The 20531-nt window shown below is 41.6% G+C and overlaps 1 protein-coding gene across 3 annotated transcripts in view; it reads right to left on the bottom strand.

The window, feature by feature from the left end:
• Positions 1–20531, bottom strand: part of CLEC16A (C-type lectin domain containing 16A) — a 369068-nt gene that overhangs the window by 155684 nt on the left and 192853 nt on the right. For all 3 annotated transcript variants that reach the window (XM_068244692.1, XM_068244690.1, XM_068244691.1), the window contains exon 18: positions 8771–8891. In XM_068244692.1, coding sequence (XP_068100793.1) covers positions 8771–8891 — 121 coding nt within the window. The remainder of the gene's footprint in view (positions 1–8770; positions 8892–20531) is intronic.

The raw sequence follows: 20531 nt of genomic DNA, 5'->3' as shown, positions 1-20531 counted from the left end.
TAGTATGCAGTTCCGCTTTGATGTTCAAAACTGACAGATATTTCAGAATTTTGGACAATAATATCAGTGCTGAAAAGTGGATATTCCGTGTAAGGGCCCTTTTCCACAAGCGAGCCCTGCGTTTGCGCAAGCGGCTTTTTCCAGTACTCACGAGTGCGCTATACAGCTGTCAGGAACGTAGTGCGAATGCAACAAGAATCGTGCAAGCCAGTGGTTGCATTCAGGGAAAAAATGTTGCGCACTAGTGGGAAATGAGCACCACGATTTACATGTTCTTGGCGGTGCTCTGGCGATCAGAGAGACTGCTGCGATCCGCTTTTTGAAGCAGATCGCAGCTAGTGAAAGAGGGTCCTACGATAATTTGTACAACACTGTACATACACAATCTATAGCAACTAAGAATCAGAAAAGTGTAACTCCATGTGTGTAAAACTGTTAATTACAGCGAGTGCAGAATTATTAGGCAAGTTGTATTTTTGAGGAATAATTTTATTAACGAACAACAACCATGTTCTCAATGAACCCAAAAAAACTCATTAATATCAAAGCTGAATATTTTTGAAAGTAGTTTTTAGTTTGTTTTTAGTTTTAGCTATTTTAGGGGGATATCTGTGTGTGCAGGTGACTATTACTGTGCATAATTATTAGGCAACTTAACAAAAAACCAATATATACCCATTTCAATTATTTATTTTTACCAGTGAAACCAATATAACATCTCAACATTCACAAATATACATTTCTGACATTCAAAAACAAAATAAAAACAAATCAGTGACCAATATAGCCACCTTTCTTTGCAAGGACACTCAAAAGCCTGCCATCCATGGATTCTGTCAGTGTTTTGATCTGTTCACCATCAACATTGCGTGCAGCAGCAACCACAGCCTCCCAGACACTGTTCAGAGAGGTGTACCGTTTTCCCTCCTTGTAAATCTCACATTTTATGATGGACCACAGGCTCTCAATGGGGTTCAGATCTGGTGAACAAGGAGGCCATGTCATTAGTTTTTCTTCTTTTATCCCCTTTCTTGCCAGCCACGCTGTGGAGTACTTGGACGCGTGTGATGGAGCATTGTCCTGCATGAAAATCATGTTTTTCTTGAAGGATGCAGACTTCTTCCTGTACCACTGCTTGAAGTGTCTTCTAGAAACTGGCAGTAGGACTGGGAGTTGAGCTTGACTCCATCCTCATACCCGAAAAGGCCCCACAAGCTCATCTTTGACAATACCAGCCCAAACCAGTACTCCACCTCCATCTTGCTGGCGTCTGAGTCGGACTGGAGCTCTCTGCCCTTTACCAATCCAGCCACGGGCCCATTCATCTGGCCCATCAAGACTCACTCTCATTTCATCAGTCCATAAAACCTTAGAAAAATCAGTCTTGAGCTATTTCTTGGCCCAGTCTTGACGTTTCAGCTTGTGTGTCTTGTTCAGTGGTGGTCGTCTTTCAGCCTTTCTTACCTTGGCCATGTCTCTGAGTATTGCACACCTTGTGCTTTTGGGCACTCCAGTGATGTTGCAGCTCTGAAATATAGCCAAACTGGTGGCAAGTGGCATCTTGGCAGCTGCACGCTTGACTTTTCTCAGTTCATGGGCAGTTATTTTGCGCCTTGGTTTTACCACACGCTTCTTGCGACCCTGTTGACTATTTTGAATGAAACGCTTGATTGTTCGATGATCACGCTTCAGAAGCTTTGCAATTTTAAGAGTGCTGCATCCCTCTACAAGATATCTCACTATTTTTGACTTTTCTGAGCCTGTCAAGTCCTTCTTTTGACCCATTTTGCCAAAGGAAGGGAAGTTGCCTAATAATTATGCACACCTGATATAGGGTGTTGATGTAATTAGACCACACCCCTTCTCATTACAGAGATGCACATCACCTAATATGCTTAATTGGTAGTAGGCTTTCGAGCCTATACAGCTTGGAGTAAGACAACATGCATAAAGAGGATGATGTGGTCAAAATACTCATTTGCCTAATAATTCTGCACTCCCTGTATATTTATAGCAAAAGTTATAGATTCCTGCCGAATCCCTCCTAACGGTATTGAGCGTAGTTCATTTTTCGGGAGCAAAGGAGATGTTCCAAATTAATGATAGTCTTCAGAAATGGATGCCTAGTTCAATCAGCCTACAAACACAGATTATACGGTATAATGGTACCCATGAGAAAGGACCTTATCTTCCGTAACAGGAGAAGATGTAGGTAGGGTGTGGGTGCGTCAGTACACAAACGGACTGGATCCTAATGGAGGTGATTGGATCCTATGTTAATCAATAGGATCTGTTCACATTGCTCCATTTGAAATGGATCAGTTTGCCACGTTCCACAAGTTTGTGGAGGCTGTGATAAATCTACAACAACAGATGCGTCACATTGACCAGGCAGTAATGGAACTAAGGGTTATGGATGAAAAACTGATGCCTTTTAAAAATGGATGCATTCCACGGATCAGTTTTGTGAACTGGGCCTAAAGAGGGGGGGGGGGACTGGAGGGAGGAGTCACAGAGGAGACTACAGTAGCTGGACAGGCTTTTTACATAGGTCTAACCATCATCCCACTGGTAGGACTCTGCCAGCAGTGCCTGTCTACATATGTCAGACTGTCCACTGATCCATATGATGAATACAGTTCAATCAGGTGACTGTTGTCTCATTACTGTGGATACCTTATATTCATGTTCCAATAGCTTTAGTTGGTCTTTGATCAAGGGGGCTCATCAAACTTTAGCAGTGAAAAGCAATCCCCCCCTTCCCCCCATATGTGCCAGAATTACCAAATTTACTTGGTATGTTAAAGGTAACAGTGTGAACAAGAGGGGGAAAAAAAAGACATCCTCCAAAAAGAGGTTTTCAGAACCCTCTGTTCTCCTTAACATACCTAGCAAATTTGGTGATTCTAGCATGTATGAGGTAAGGCGAACATTCGTCGTGAATGCAAATGGGGAACAAACATTGTCTGCCATGAACTGTCCGCCCTTGCAAAGCACAGGCCATCTCTACTGATACGCAGTGCCCATTTAGGTGTTAACATTACTATGCACCCCTTTCTTAATAGAACTAGCAATTGTATACGTCAATTCCATAAAGCACAGTGTGCTAAGGCAGGTATGTGGTGCCCCCTACTGCAGGTCTCATCCTAGACATCTGTCTGGCTCTGCCTATGAGTTAAATGGGCTGTACATTTGAAAAAAGCAATACAAATGCCACTTTGTCTGAAAGTTACAACCAGCATTTTGTACTTAGGTTTGCTATCAAGCTCCTAATCTGACTTTGTCACTCCCTTGGATTCTACTTCTGTTCATGGACTCTTGTACTGTCTGTAACGGTGCCCATACATCAGACAATGTATGGGCAGATCGACCAAGAGACAGATCGATCTCTCTGATTGAATAAACATTTGTTGCCTGCCCATACACCGCAAGCCGTTTCTCGGTTTCAGCATGGAATCTCTTGGGAATCAGCCTGTTCCCCGTAATGTAAATTGTGTCCATCGGTGACCTGTCTGTGTCCGACCCTGGCTCCGTCTGCATACACAAACCCCACGGACAGGTAAAATAAACTGCTTCGGGGGACACATTTTATATTGGGGGGACAGTTCTGGGGTTTACGTCATGGTCGTCCCGCTACTGTCACGTACACAATCAAGCATGTCCGCCCTACATCTCGCAACGTGCCCAATCGATGCATGCAACACATCTTGACCCGAAATTGGTCACATAGTCGATCGGAAATGTTCATGGTGGCACTGTTTTTCACACGATTATAATAAATGAATCGGGTGTTCATTTGACCTCCAAGTCACCTGATGTATGGCAACCTAGGGTGATGTTCTATGACAGGAGTCACATTACTTAACCACTTCTCTACCACGGGGTTTTTCACCTAAAAACCACAGCAATTTTCACATTTAAGGGAGGCAAGGGTTAATGAGCTTAATGGGGGTATAATTTATTTAAAAAAAACCTCACTGATGCTGATCAGTCACTAATGCTGTGTTAGTTATCTGAGATCCTCTCACGAGTGATCTCAGTAACTGTAACAGCATAGTGACTGATACAATGTTTACACACATTCTGCATGAATAAGCACTGTCATTGGCTTTGTGAACACATGTTCACATCAGCCAATCACAGACCAGCGGGTGCCCGACGCGTATGCACGTCCACGTGCACGCGGACGCGAACGCGCACGCGAACGCGATCGCGCACAGCAGGAAAATAAACAGGAGTTGCCTATCTACGCCCCTGTGACTCAGGTGAATTTTAAAGGGGCGTAGATAAGCGTGCCAGAGGTTGTTAAGTGGTTAAAGGGGTTCTGTGGAGTCATCCAATAAACAAAAACAGACACGTACCTGGGGCTTCTATCAGCCACCCTGTAGCTGTTATATCCCGTGCTGGTTTTTTTCTTTACCCACCTTTACCTTACTTCAGTACTATGGCATATGTTTTAACTTTTTAAAGCCCAATTGAACTCAAAATAAAACAATTTGCAAAATCAGATTGATAAGTGATTATAAACAATGTTTAGAAGCAAAGAGGGAACAGAATATATTTTTTACGTGCCAAAATGTTCTTGACAAACTATACTATAGATCATTTCCTACCCCCTTTAGGATCAGCTGGTGGGAGGGTCAATCAGGTGTGATCATGTGACATGTAAAGCAGGAAGGACTGTAGATGGCAGACTTTTAGTTCACAAGTAACAAGCAATTGTACTAGTACTATAAGCTGCAGTCAAATACAGCTACAATTTTTGAATTAGAAAAGTTCAACTCAAAAAGTAATACTTACAATATAAACTCATCAACATAACAACACAGTTGCCTTGTTGAAATGTAGGTTAAATTGAGCTTTAATAACACTGCTACTACTGAATGATACTCTACTGGCTGACCTCACTTTTTTTTCTCTCTCCCCCCCCCCCCCCCCCCACACACTTTTCAAAAAATGGTTGCATCCTATCCTCTTATAATTCACACATACCACTGTCACCTGGCTCTGGAACTGCTGCTTTCCTGTAAGTTCACAATGCTTAAGTTACATAAATATATCAAATAATTAAAAAAAGTAGAAATAAAGAGGATTTCTATAATGGAATAACTAACTGCTGTTAATTCATTAGCAGCTTCAGCAGTTAACTCGTTTGAGATAAGCGCACTGCTATTGGCCTCAGTCAGCAGAACTCATTGTGAGGTACATTCTTGGCATGCTTTGATCTTTCTCTACTAGCAGAAAATATAGAAACTGAAGGTGGAAGTCCTCTGTTGTCTCACGCTGCCCCCTCGTGACAAGTGGCCATAAGTACACATTACAGCTGTACTAATTAGAAGCATGGAAATGTATAACAGAGAAGAAATAAAAAATGTGCTAAAATTGGCCTGGAGCACTTGCAAGCCTCTAAATAAATTAGCTGCTGAAGGGTTAATGCTGCATGAATGAAATCTCTTTTGCCATTTAGCAATTTAACATTCTCTCCGTGGCTTTTCACATAGTAAAAAAACAAAAAACAAAATAAATTTGTATTAGAACCTGGATAAACGTTTTAGTGCTGTGTCTACTGTTGATTAGTGTGTTCATTTAAACAACGGTATCACTTAAATAATTTTATCCAGAGAAGCAATCCTACATGGGACCAAGTCCCACATTTTTATTTTGGTTCTACTGGACAGGTGTCCCACTCCAGTCCTTGAGGCCATAACCATGCTAGTGTTTAGGATAGACTGAGACATGAAGAAATGTATCCTACTTGGGGAACCACACCTTTCTTGATTCAGTTCAATCAATGAATTAATAAGCTTCGTCCCCTTATCAAGGCAAGTTGTCCGCACCCTTGTGAATGAAACTAAAGCTCAACACACACCATACAATCTTGGGTGTACAGATTTACCAAATATATGTAGTATAAGGGCCAACAGATTGAAAATACCTTGAATGATTGATTGGATAAGCTCTTGTACTACATGAAAGTGGTAAGATTGAACAACCAAGATTGTATGGTGTGTGTTGAGCCTTAGGCTCAACACACACCATACAATCTTGGTTGTTCAATCTTACCACTTTCATGTAGTATAAGAGCTTATCCAATCAATCATTCAAGGTATTTTCAATCTGTTGGCCCTTATACTACATAGATTTGGTAAATCTGTACAACCAAGATTGTATGGTGTGTGTTGAGCTTCAGAGTGTGCTGGGGCCAAAATATATTACTAGCCAAAACAAGAACAGAAACCCCGTAACAAGCACCACTCAATAACGGTCTCTCCTCTCCTTGAGAAAGCGGGGTTGCGCCCGCATAACTAGTGGGGTTGCATGAGGGGATCCTCCATCTCTCCTGCTCATCTGTTGCCTATCTATTCATCTACTCCTGGGCTAAGTATACCTACTTTACTTTTTTCCTATGCACTATTTGTGGGCTACTACACGGTCCATATTCCACTACAGATTAAGATGCTAATTATTGCTCATACATTGCATGTTTTTGCACAGATTTAGCACTTTTTCCACAATTATGGATACGTTTGATATATTGTGGGGCATTTTATATGACACTTCTTTGATATTTTTTCACTGATGTATTTTTTGTTTTTTTGACTAAGTGGTTAGCACTGCACCTCTATTTATACTGAACCCGAGGTTCTCACAGGCTGAGGGCTCTATTCTGACCCACCCAGCCCTGCATATTATTATTATTCATTTAGATATGTGATTTATTATTGATCGCAACTGAAACACTGAGTATGGAGACGTTTTATGGGATGTTTTAATAATATTTTGAATCACTCGGGAATGCTCCCTTGTTGTATATTTCTATGTGGTAGATTATTGTTCAAATAAAAGATCTCATTGCTTTTCATTGACAGTAGTTATTGAGTGGTGCTTGTTACGGGGTTTCTGTTCTTGTTTTGCTTAGCTTCGTCCCCTGCTCAGTGATGTGCTCTCTAATGGACAGGAAGTAGGTCAGTGAATTTTGAACGCTTGATGCTCATACCGCTAGGCAATTTACTGCAGAGTCTGCGTTGTCACTGCGTCTTCAGAAGCACTTCCATCACATCATGTTGCACCATGGGTAGTGTGGCCAGTCTCACAGAGACTAATGACCACTGGGGCAAGCTGGGGCAGGGGAAAATATGGCAACACAAAGCAACGCGACGTGTGAAAGAGAACTAAAGCATAAATTCAGACATTTTAAGAAATACATTTAACAGAACTAATTAATTATGCTCACAGAAAAATAGTACTTTTATATAGATTGGATTGCTATTTTACAACTCTGCGTTGTATTACTATTTTACAACTCTGCGTTTCTATCTCAGTAACCTCTCGCTGCCACCACACAGCCTTACTACAGACTGCCAGCCACGTCAGTCAGCTGATAGGCTTGGCTTCAGGTGATGAACAGGCAACATGGATCCCATGACCTATTTTGTATTTAAAATTCAGGTTGTTTAAAAACCTAATTTTATAAAGAGACATGGCCATGGTTAATCTGCTATCAGTCGGATCTGCAGTAGTGCCTTTAGTTTGAACCATGGAGCTTTAATATGTATAACTGAACTAGTGACAGGGTTACTTTAACATTTTCCAATCCAATGTTGAGCTTGGTCCGACACTTGGTTATTCCCCCATCGCTCTAATGTCTGACATAGTCCAACAAGGAGAAATATGGCCACTTCTCGAGGCACCCTCGATGGGTCTTGTCTGGCACAGGGTCAGCCTCTCTAAAGTGTCTTTTCAATACTGTCATCCCCCGCGCTGCGCCAGGTCATATAAATTTTATAGCTAATATATACGTTATAAATATCATAACTGTTACGTGGGCACATTTGAGCTCCACGCTGCCTGCCCTGGTATAAGGTCCAACACATTGATCCCCTGTTTTTGAAATTGTCGCATTGTGGGAAATAACAGCTGTTTCCAACTGCCAAGCAACCAGTATCTCCCTCTGTGCACATGTATATCTTTAAAAAAAAAAAAAAAACTTTTAGCCTTTCGCAATGTTAGTGAGTGTTGTTATAAATAATGGCAGTTGCTGCTGTGTATTTTTTTTTTGTCTGCCAGTAGCAAACATGATCATGTGTAGGCTCATTGTGGATCAAACAACATGAATTAATTACATGGTGAATACCATTCTTTCCTTGACCTGTTCTATTTTTTAACTTCTCACTTTGCAATGTATTGATTTATTTTTTTTAATTTTTTTGTTAAAATTCCTCTTAACTGGGGCTGGCCCCACCCACTGCTGATGGACAAGTGGCCTCCTCACAGTAGTTTGAGGAGGTAGAGACCTCATTGAGACACTCACTGCAGCAGCAATCACAGATAACCCAGGTGAATGATTAGAAAATTGGATTGAACAGGGTTAAATCTGGACTACAGACACTAAAGCTAGATGGTGGAAAACTATGCACACAGACAGTATAATTTTCCCAAGCAAAAGCCATAAGCACGTTCTGCATGACAACTGGTGGAAAGGAGCCAAGCAGTGAAAGTGTATTCTGAAGTCCACTCGTTACTCGTAAGTAAATGAATTGTAGAGCCAAGGCTGCAGATATTACAGGCAGCAGAGCTCCGAGAGTGACAAGAAATGGAAAATGCTTTTCTTGGAAATATGAACTAACAATGTATTGAATGAAATGCAATTCCATTTCAGACTGATTTCTTATGACTAAGAATTCCATTCACAAATGACTAAACATTCCATATTGATTACGGATGGCCACAGCATCTCACAAGGCTCTGGTAAAAGTGATATGTTACTCACTGAGGTCAAGTACGTCATCTGTCTTTATGAGGTCCTCTTCTCTGGTCAGAGGAAGCTGAGTCTCTGGCTCTTTACGCAGATGCAGCGATAAAGCTCTTAACATGAAGAAAACTCTGATGGCCTAAAAACAATTAAAGCAAGAAATGTAAAATGTAAAAAAAAATAACCAAGAAACACAAAGGAACAAAGATTGCCTTTGGGTGGACTGTACAAATGGTCAATGAGATGTAAGCCTCAAAAAAAAAAAAAAAAAAAAGAAAGAAAAGTTAGACACACCATTGTAGAGGAAAGCCTCTGGATGATTCAGAGGCTTTCCCGATTCCCCACAACCACTCCTCAGTCACCCTCTTCATTTCTGTGTCGCAATCCCCTCAGTATACATGCGTGGCTGCAATGCGCAGGCACCAGTAGGGTTCACGCATGCGCAGTGGCATGGAGCTGCTTGTTCACAGCATAAAAGCCCTGTATGAGTGACTCCATGTTACTGTGCAGGCTGTACTTTGCACCTGCACAGTGCGTCTGAGCTCGTACATGGCAGGTAGCGCAATCACTCCCAGATCAGGAACGGTGGGGGATAGGAAGGCTATGGAAGTAGATTTTTTTTTGCTGCTTTTAATAATTCTGGTTTGCATGCTACTTGTACATAGCTTGGATCTGGGCCAATCAAAATTGACAGTAAGTGCATTTGATTGGCCCAATTCCAAACAATATGCAATTTACATTGTATTTGCATACAAATTGGAATTATCGGCATCTCATTAACCATCTCTAGTGAAATTTATCAATAATTTATGCTTTGAGGAATTTCAATGTCAAATACAGTTAAATACTAATTCTAAGATTTCTATTTGATAACTAGATTTTTTTTTAAATTGTCTGTTATCCTTTTATATGAAAGAATCTCAAATAAAAGGATAACCTTGTCTTATCCCTCTATCCACCTCCAAACACTGGAGTGCAGCTAGTTAAAATTAATTAAAAAGGATGCAGATGTAAGATTTTTTTTTCTTTATAATGAACTGTTCACAGCAACTTCATCTTTTTAATACAGGAAGACTTTTCCACACTTAAATTGATTGCTCCTATACAGAGGATGCTGTTGCATTTCATGATTTTTGTAATGTAGGGTAGAGATGTAGCGAACTGTTCGCCGGCGAATGGTTCCAGGCGAACTTTGGTGGTTCGCGTTCGCCTGCACCAGGCGAACTTATGCGGAAGTTCGATTCGCCCCATAATGCTCCTCTACATCACAGTCAGCAGGCACATTATTGCCAAACACACTGCTCTCACTGCTGGAGGCCCGCCCTCCCCTCCTCCAAGCAAGGTCCTTATGCCATTTGACTCACTTGTCTGCCTACACTAATTAGTTAAGGGACACCTGCTTCCCTCCACCCTCCTCTCTCCACCCCTTCTACCTATTCCCTCCTCCCTCCTACCAGAGGGTCTCATCTGCCAGGGAATTCCAGTATTTCAAAAGCCAGCTTACATACTGGCTGGGGATTGAACCTAGGTCTCAGTGTATGGTAGGTAACTAACATATCCATTATACCACCAACACTTCTAGCTGAAGCTAGCTGAAACTAGCCTAGCATGTACTATTTATGCTCAATCCATAAGAAAAATTAGACAAGACAAATAACATTTATATCGTGCTTTTCTCCTGGCGGACTCAAAGCGCCAGAGCTGCAGCCACTAGGGCACGCTCTATAGGCAGTAACAGTGTTAGGAAGACTTGCCTAAGGTCTCCTACTGAATAGGTGCTAGCTTACTGAGCAGACAGAGCCGAGATTCGAACCCTGGTCTCCTGGGTCAGAGGCAAATTTAAATTATTGTTAAAGTCAAAAGCATCATGAAAACAGACAGTAGCACCCTCAACAATGCTATATTGAAAAATACTGTGACATGCAAGAATGACAGAATAGTAGACACAAGACACTCTTGACGCAATTTTGTGGTGGTAAGGAGGAGAAGGGAGTGAAAAACTAGGTAAGGTAGGCTAGGGGGAGTAAATGGAGGAGTGAGTTGGGTGGGGGTAGGGGGGGTGGGATGCGAAGGGGGGACAACAGAAAAACCTAACAGATATTAGCATAGTCCTTTATATATCTTGATGACTACGATATTTAACATATGTGAAACCTCTATGTACTGTAACAATTTTAAATTTTAAATGAAATATAGTCTTATTTGAAGTGCTGTTAGAGGCAAGTTAGAGGTCAGTAAAGACCCAAGGAGTTGGGGGTAATACCTTGTTGCCCAAGCTTGTAAGACCTTAAAGAGAACCTAAACTGAAAATAAAAAGTCAAAATAACCATACACAGGTCATATTTGCCTCCCGTGTAGTCTACTCCTCAATCCCTTTCTCCTCACCTGAGTCCCATTTGTCCACTGTGCTAAATGGATTTCTCCGTTCTCCATTTTAAAAATGGCCACTACCCCATAACAGCTTCCTGGTCAGCACACTTTTAAACTGTAATATCACTCCCTTGAGCCATAAGGAAACATGGACATTACCTTGCACATTCAGTTGTAACTGACAGCTGCTCATATATAACTGACAGCATCTGGTATATTTCAGTTGTGTCAAAATATTGTCAGAACTGGAAGGGATCATTGTAAGAAGAAAATGGTGAGCCTCTGAGAGGAACTGACGGTGAGGTTAGTATATAATATTAATTTGCAGCTACGTCATGGGTTTATTTTAAATAATTTTCCTAGCTTCAGGTTCCCTTTAAGGAGCTAAAGTGAAAATAAAAAGTCCAAGATAAGAACTCTCGCCATGCAAGGGCTGAATCATATCAATGAACTACCTAATGTCTCAGAGTTATGCTAATTCAGGAAGGCCTGGAGTGATTCGATTTACAGAACTCGATCCAAACTGACCATCTCAGCACAAATACATCACATTTATTTTGAGCCATTAGTCATCCATGCAGTTGATTTGGTTAACCTGGGCAACAAAATCAGTGCAGGAGGGGGCAGCTTGGAGTTTCCAATTTTCGGCAATAAGCAAATGGGTGCATATAAGGGGATACCTTCATTTGGATTTCTTAGCTGCTGCAAGGGAGGCTGGGATAATGGACAGAAGCCATATTTCAAGGGTGCATGGCATGGGTTTGCAGTACAGGACATTATGCAGGTCAAACATTCTTCTGGGGCTTAAAAAGCAAAGAGGGGCCACAACACAGATTTTTTCACAGTTTATGTATTTTGAATTGAAAAATAAAATCTATATATTGTATTACTGTTATCCTAATTTTCCAGTATTTTTTCATAAGTGCCTAAAACGTGTGCACAGTACAGTAGTGTATAACACTACTATGCTCAGGGGATGAAAAATATATCTTTGTTTCCAGAAATAAAATATACTGGATTCCTATTCCTTCCTGGGCTGCATGGTGAAATGTAGGATATTAAGGCACTGAAGCCCTTAACTCTTGCATATTATAAAAGTAGTAGATCTATATTGTTCTACATTTCTCCAAATCAGTTCACACAGAAAAGCAGATCAGATTTAATGAGACATGGCTGGATATTAGGATTTATGAAGCACCTAGGCACTATTACTTCTGCTTAGAGATATATATTACTGTATTTTCTTTATATACCACTAATATCTTCTGTACATAATGCAAAACAAACAGTGGGGAACACAGAAATACAAGAGGTTCAAAACACTGTACAGTCTGGACATTCAATACAGTATAATCTCTTTATAGTAAACTCCAAGGGACTAGGAAAAGTGGTTCACTATATCAGAAATTGTCCTAGAAGTGGCCCAGCATGCCCTGGTACATTCTCTGCTGCAAAGCACCAACTCTGTCCTGCCATTGGAGGTACAGTTCAAGCACTTGCATATTTGGTTGACTACAAGGTTAAGTATACCTTAAAGCTGCATAGCCAGGCTGGACACATTGCTGGTACAGTATCCAGGCTCCTTAAAAAATTGCAGCCATCACTGAATAGAGGCAGCCACTCGCTTCCTGTGAGTGGCCCAGATACCTCAGTGGGTGGAACTTGCAGCACGTGTCCTGAAAATGTTTCTGCTCACACTTGAGCCAATCATTAAGCCCCTCTTCAAAATGCAGCCAATCATAATAACCCACTCTCATCTGTAATGCGAATGGCTCCCATACCTTCATGGGCGGGACTTGGCACTCTAATCTCCACTCTCCTTAGTTTTGCAGAAAGCAGGCCTGCTCTGATCTGCACTACAAGTGGAAGTAGCCTGCACTGCGCTCCACAAGCTACAAGAAGCGTCATCACTAAAGCTGCATACACACGAGGCACGGATGTCTGCAGTTGCATGGAGACAAGCAACAGTTGAAAGTCTCCAGCAATGACAGTTGTATACAAGTGACGATTGTATACAAGCGGCAACAACCTGTCTGCAACTTAGCGGAAACTGTTGCTCAGCAACTTCTGTCGCAGGTTCAATGAACTGTCGGACTCACAAGAGTTGCTAGAGACTAGCATACACACAACCGCACCGACTTGAGACTAGCGACTGTTCCTGCAACTGCTGTTGCCGGCGATTGGCCAAGTCAATCGCCTGGCGACAGCTCTGATTAGCAACAGTTCCTTGCGCGCGCCTCATACACACGGAAAATACGAATACTCACAAAAACATGTTTACTATAACAGTAGTTTTATTATATTAGAGTTTACTATACCATATTCACAAGAAGGTACTGCACACCCTATGTATGCTAATTAATGCACTGGGTGGAGCAGCACTGAGCCAGGTGATACCCTCTGAGGAAGGGAACCCAGGAAACAGCCGCTGTCAGGGTATACCATTCATGTTGTAACTGCACAATTGTTTGACTGTTTCCCTTGCTACCATACCATTTGTATGTACTGCATTCATGTTTAAAACTGTGCTTGTGTTTTTTCATTGCTGCTCTTAAAGGGATACTGCTTGTGCAGCCATTTACTTCATGTTTTGCTGACATATACCATTATGCTGTATTTCTTTTGACCGGTTTGGTCTCTTGTTGCCAATACACTTATGTTTTTTGTGCATAGTGCATTATCTGCACTTGTTTGTATATAATCAGCTTTCGTGTTTACAATATAATTTTGATGAATCTCATGCTGGTGTGCGAGTCCTTTTGTATATATAGAGTTTACTATACCAGGCGTTGCTCCCATAGACGTATAATGGAGATTGGCTGGGACCTGGAAAGGTAGTTTACTATACCTAAATGATATCAGAGTTTATTAAAACAAGATTATACTGTAATACAAATACAGACAATGCTGATGAGTGGTTTGAGACATCACCAATAACGGTGGCTGTTCATATAATGAATTACACCAGAATAAGAAACACTAGGAGGAGGTCCATGCCCTTGCAAGTGTACACTTTAGAGACTATTACTTCCTTTTAATTAAAAAGACAAAAATAATGTAAATAAAAACCATTGGAGATAAAAAAAAAATTACACAAGGGCTACCAATAGTTCAAACAAGAGTTTAGAACAAAATGTGTCTAAACAGAGTTTAGCAGATAGAGAAGTCACTCAGATAAGATATAAGCATATCTTATAACAGCTCTTTAGTAAGAATGAGTAATTTCAAAGAATTCCACTTCTAGAGAAAATGGTTGCTGATTTCATTCCGTGTAAAGTGTTACCATAAAACATCTTTACATTACAACATATGGTGTAACATTTCTCTGAACGGCTCACAAATGGACCATTGTTTCATTCGCTACATTGGTCCTTCCAAGTACTACACTGACATACGTTGAAAAATCCTCAATTCATTTTATGTCATCAAAGTCAAAAGTGAAAACAAGCTCTCCAAAAGCAATAGAAATGGCAGTAAAAACCTAGAGATAATCAATAATGATATGCACATAATTCTAACTTGCATACTAATGTTAATCTGCTGGAAAATGAGTCAATCAAATGCATTTCCTGATGATTTTGATTGGCCAAAATCAAAATTATGAGTGGAACCTTATGGGGTGGTTCCACCAGCAGCGTTACGGTTCCAGAGCAATTGTAAAGTGCGGCATGCAGCATCTTGGAAATGATACTGTAACGATTGCATTCAATATCCAAAGCTATGTTCACATTTAGGGGAGTCAAACTCAATCATATAAGGGGCCCCAGTTAAACACAGTGTGAGTTGGGGGCCAAATAGTTTATGAAAATTGAGCATTTATTGAACATTCTTAAACTGACAATGTTCCAACCTGGGATATGAACTGGAAGAAATGATGATTAGTTCCAGGTGACTGAGTTAACAAGTATTTTTAAGACCGGTTGAGGACCCTTCATAACCCCTCATAACTTTTACCGTTATATATTTTTTTCACTTGGCTCTAATAAGCTGTATTGAGAGGATACTGCTGAATTTTTATATATATATTTTTAGGCTGAAAAGTAACAAAATGTAAATATTTTGAAGGGGGTGATTTTTTTGAAGTTCTTTTCACACCACTAATACGATTAGCTGCTCCTTTCTGCGTCTTGGAAAATTATTTCAATGTGTGATGGTAGTTCTCTTTTGAAAAAAATAATACAAAAGGAGTAAACCATCATTAGAAACTTACAACATAAAGGACAAATATTAAAATCTACTATACTCTCCAGAAAAAAAACCCCTACAAACTGTCACAAAGTTGTATGCAATTATTAGCTAATTCGTAATGTTAAAGGACCACTACAGTATCACGAAAAATTGTAAAATGTACAATTTCTGTAAACATATACAAAGAAGTAGTAGTTTTCTTGCAGAGTAAAATGCGCCTTAAATTACTTTTCTCCTATATCACTAAAAGCAGGTAGTAGAAATCTGACAGAACCTATAGGTTTTGGACTAGTCCATCTCTTCATGGGGAATTCTCAGCAAGGCTCTTATTCTATATAAACACATTCCCGGAAAAGAATTTATACAATGATGCTGACCAGCTTCCCTGCTCGCTGCACACTTTTTTTTGACAGTTGGACAGAGCAACTGCCATTCACTAAGTGGTTTTGAAAATAGACAAAACCCTGAGGTTCCCCAATGAGGAGATGGGCTAGCGGAAAACCCGTTGGTTCTGTCAGATTTCTACTACCTACTGTAAGTTATAGCAACATAGGAGAAAGGTAATGCTACACCCACCAGATACACACTCCAAAATGTAGCCCCTCTTTTGGGTGGTACCACTTTCTGGAACACTTACGTACACTCCACTATCAAAGCTTGTTACATGCTTGTACCAACACAGAATTCCTTTAATGAACAGTAAATGTATATCCCATTTTAGGCTGTGATACATTTTTGGGATCTCTCACTTTTTCCTTGCAATGTGTGCAGAAAACAGCCCTGCCAAGCTTTCCAAGCCAATTATCTACTGAAGAAATGAAAGTCTATTGTTTTACAAAACTCATCAAGCCACTACTTCCAGGTTGTGATTAGAAAATCACTCCTATTCAGGATATGTATATTAGTATTTGTGAGCACTCCCTCGATCCAACTAGGACTCCCATGGATTCTCAAATGGGATGTATTTACTGGGAATGATGCTAGATATTTCAAAACTATTTGGCAAAGCGCAGTGCTTTGAGCAAGTGAATTTCACTGCCATTTTTGTTTTTTTGTTGTTGTTTTTTTAAACAGAGGAGCCTCTGTCCGAAGCAGTTAATAAAACCATGGCCAAGAATGGGCCATCCGATATGGCTCCAGATAATTTACCTTTTTTTAAATGTATTGTTATGTAGTGAGTGAGTTTTGTAAAACTGTTATTTACTCTTTTTTTGTTTACCTTTTTTTGGGGGTTATTTTGCAGCCTGCTTCAGTAAAATTATTATTTACCTTTTTTTGTTGAAAGGGGGGGGGGGGGGGGGGTACTGGTTGCCCGGGGAGGAAGGGTTATTAGTAGCCCGGGGAGGGAGGGTTATTAGTTGTGGGGGGAGGGTTATTAGTTGCCTGGGGAGGAAGGGTTATTTGCCCGGGGATGTAGGGTTGTTAGTTGTCCGGGGAGGGAGGGTTATTAGTTGCCTGGGGGAGGGTTATTAGTTGCCTGGGGACGGAGGGTTATTAGTTGTCTGAGGGGAGAATTATTAGTTGCCAGGAGAGGGAGGGTTATTAGTTGTCCGGGGGACGGAGGGTTATTAGTTGTCTAGGGGGAGGGTTATTAGTTGCCTAGGGAGGGAGGGTTATTAGTTGTCCGGGGTGGAGGGTTATTAGTTGTCCGGGGTGGAGGGTTATTAGTTGCCTGGGGAAGGGTTATTAGTTGCCTGGGGAAGGGTTATTAGTTGCCTGGGGAGGGAGGGTTATTAGCTATTAGTTGCCTGGGGAGGAAGGGTCATTAATTGCCCGGGGAGGAAGGGTTATTAGTTACCTAGGAAGGAAGGGTTATTAATTGCCCGGGGAGGGAGGGTTATTAGTTACGTAGGAAGGAAGGATTATTACTTGCCCGGGGAGGGAGGGTTATTAGTTACGTAGGAAGGAAGGGTTATTAGTTGCCCGGGGAGGGTTATTAGTTGCCTGGGGGTAGGGTTATTAATTGCCTGGGAGCAGGGTTCTGTGTGAGAGTAGGCAGAGGTTAGGTTATAGTGAAATATTGGAAAATATTGCCAATATTTCACTATATATCAATCAGGTTGTAGAATATAGGTAAATCTACAGGTATTCTACTACCGCAATTAAATTGTTATTTACCTTTTTTCCATTTAACATTGCGCTTAAATTAGCACGCAGCTTTTTTAAATGTTTGCACAATTGTCCTTATATTTGTTTTTATTAATTGTTCCTCTTTATGCATTGTGAAAATCTATTCTTCCTTAAATTGATAAAGAAAAAAATCCCCACCTGAATGTGGTAGAAATATGTAAAAAAAATAAACAAATAAAAATATAAAAAACATTTGACTGTCAAAAAGGAAAAAAAATGCCTTCAAAAACAATCAAAACTCTTTGAAACCAACAAAAAACTTTTGCGACGTTCAAAGTGTGTCTGATACGATCCAACAGACTGCAGTTTTCCAACGCAGTGCATTACCGTATAACACATTACCGGATATTACATTAACAGTGGCAGTAAGGCATATTTTTCATTGACTATATGCGACACAACGCTCACATGATGTGCGATGTGACTTTTCTGCTCTGATGCATTCCTGTTTTTACAGGGAGAGTAAAGCTGGCCATACACTGGCCCGATTTGCCGCCGTTTCGACAGCAGATTCGATCACTGGGATCGAATCTGATGCCAATCGTTCGCGCTACACGCCGAATTTCGATCCATTTCGTCCGATCCCGTCGATCGCTCCGTGCGGAAAATTACCGTCGATCGCCCGCGGGTAGGGAGCGCGTCGCTAGCGGCGTTTCGAGTACCCGACGACCGACGCAATAGAGCCGCGTACATTACCTGCTCCGCCGGCACGACTACCCCCGGTCACCGCTGCTCCGTGTCCGCGCTGGTCTCCGGCATGCTTCAGTTCCTCCTGCTCGGCAGGAAGTTTAAACAGTAGAGGGCGCTCTACTGTTTAAACTTCCTGCCGGGCAGGAAGAAGTAAAGCATGCTGGACCTGGAGACCAGAGCAGAGAAGACAGCGGAGACCTGAGGACTGGAGTCGCGCCAGCGGAGCAGGTAATGTATGCGGGCGGGGGGAAGCGGCGGCAGCACCACCACCACCACAACAGATTGTGAATGGTTTCAGGCTGAAATCGATTCACAATCTGTTTGCAGTAAAGGTAGCCATCCCTCTCTGATCAGATTCGATCAGAGAGGGATCTATCTGTCGAATCTGAAGGCAAATCGATCAGTGTATGGCTACCTTACATCTGGCCTTTACGTTTTTTGATGATTTATGCAACAATGTGTGGGTGAGATCTATACTATTTATATCCTTAAAATATATAGGTACTTTTGAGCTTTAGCAGTTACAAACAATACGTGACTAGGGTGTGAAAGAAACAGTCAAACATGAAAGGCAAATGGCATTAAGCAGAAAGCTTTGTGAAGTGACAAACAAAGGGAGAGCATTTATTAACAGGACTGATCAAAGCAGTACAACAAAAAGTTTTAGACTGTATTGACATTTGGTTTTGAGAAAATAAAATAAAACCGTTAACAAACTACTTCAAGTAGGTAACATTTTATAACTATTGTGACATTTCACATTATTTTATTCTTAATGATTTTAACAATATATAAGCTTAAAACTCCAGCCCAAACTTTTGCTTTTGTTTTTGATAGCGATGGGAATATATAAAGTCTTTAATGACTGGGTTTTCACTCGTGGTGATATTCACCTAGTTCCCATCTTCGAGGACAATGGTCACTGAAGCACAAAATAATTTTTGTTGTTGTTCAGTTGGTTTTCAGTCTTGTCTGACTCTTTGCAACCCCATGGACCACAGCACACTAATTCCCTCTATACCCTACTGCCTCTGGAAGTTTGTCCAAGCTCATGTTTGTTGCTTCCATGATGATGAACATGTGTTCTCATCCTCTGCCATCCCTACCTCATTTTCCCAGCATCAGGTTCTTCTCCAATCAATTCTGCCTTCTGATAATGTGTCTAAAGTATTTCAGCTTCAGAGCTGCTCCTTCAGTCAGAGTTAATTTCTTAAAGTGAACCTCCAGACTAAAAATCGACTCAGCAGCACTGAAAAGGCCTGGTGTTTCTTTAACCGTTTCACAGCATCAGAACTTTGTTTCTCTTATACAAACCTCATTTTTAGCTGCACAGATGAAAACTGCCCGGGCATTTTTTCCCCTGATGCTGTGCAAAGCATGATGGGATTTCTGATGATGTTGTTCCCGTTCTGCTGTTTTGGTGCAATTTTTTTTACATTTTGAATTTGACATTTGAAGCCTAGCACATGCAGCTGGGAGGGGTTATCAGGACACAGGACAGTTGGAACTGTGTCTTATGCTCCCTGTCACCTCCTTTTAACCAAAAAGATGGCAGCCCCCATGAATCACAAACATTTGCCTGTTCTTTTAAAACAGGGTGGGTAAAAAATTATATTACCTATCTATTCTAATTAACATAATTAATGTAGTATTTTTCGGACTATAAGACGCACTTTTTCTCCCCCAAAAGTGGGGGGAGGAGTCAGTGCGTCTTATAGTCCGAATGTATGATCGGATGTCCCCCACAAGCAGGTGCAGGACGTACCGGCAGCTCTCACCTATCCAGCTGCGGGCTCCATGTCCTGCATCCTGCTTCCTTGTGCACTCTGGCTCTCCTCCATACAGCTTACAACTGTACTCTTGCTCCCTGGATAGTTCATAAGTATCTCTGACCTTGCAAGGGCTCTGAATCCATGCCGCTGATGTTTTGCCTTCACCGCCACTAACATCGCAGCTGAATCACGTGAGCCATCAGCTGGGGCTGCCCACGTGACTGCAGGTCCTGCAGCGGCCTGGCTCCTGTGTCCCATCTTCACTAGCGCCGCCGCCTGGACTCTCATGCCGCCCCCCACTGAAGCTGACTTCACCGCCGCTGCCCGGACCCAGGAATATCGGCAGCTGGGCTGCCCACGTGTGTCTCCGGATCCTGTCTCTTGTGTCGCCCACCGATGCTGACATCACCGCTGCTGCCCCAATGCTGACATCACCGCCGCTGCCAGGATACAGGAACATCAGCGACTGGGATGCCCACGTGTGTCTCCGGATCCTGTCTCTTGTGTCGCCCACCGATGCCCGGATGCTGACATCATCGCCCGCTGCCAGGATACAGGAACATCGGCGGCTGAGCTGCCTCTCAGGCCACCACCGATAATGACTTCACTGCCACTGCCTGGAACCAGGA

This window comes from Hyperolius riggenbachi, chromosome 7 (assembly GCF_040937935.1).
Source record: "Hyperolius riggenbachi isolate aHypRig1 chromosome 7, aHypRig1.pri, whole genome shotgun sequence".
Classification (NCBI taxonomy): Eukaryota; Metazoa; Chordata; class Amphibia; order Anura; family Hyperoliidae; genus Hyperolius; species Hyperolius riggenbachi.
Note: the sequence above shows the minus strand (reverse complement) of the source record. Positions and strands in the feature narration are given on the sequence as shown.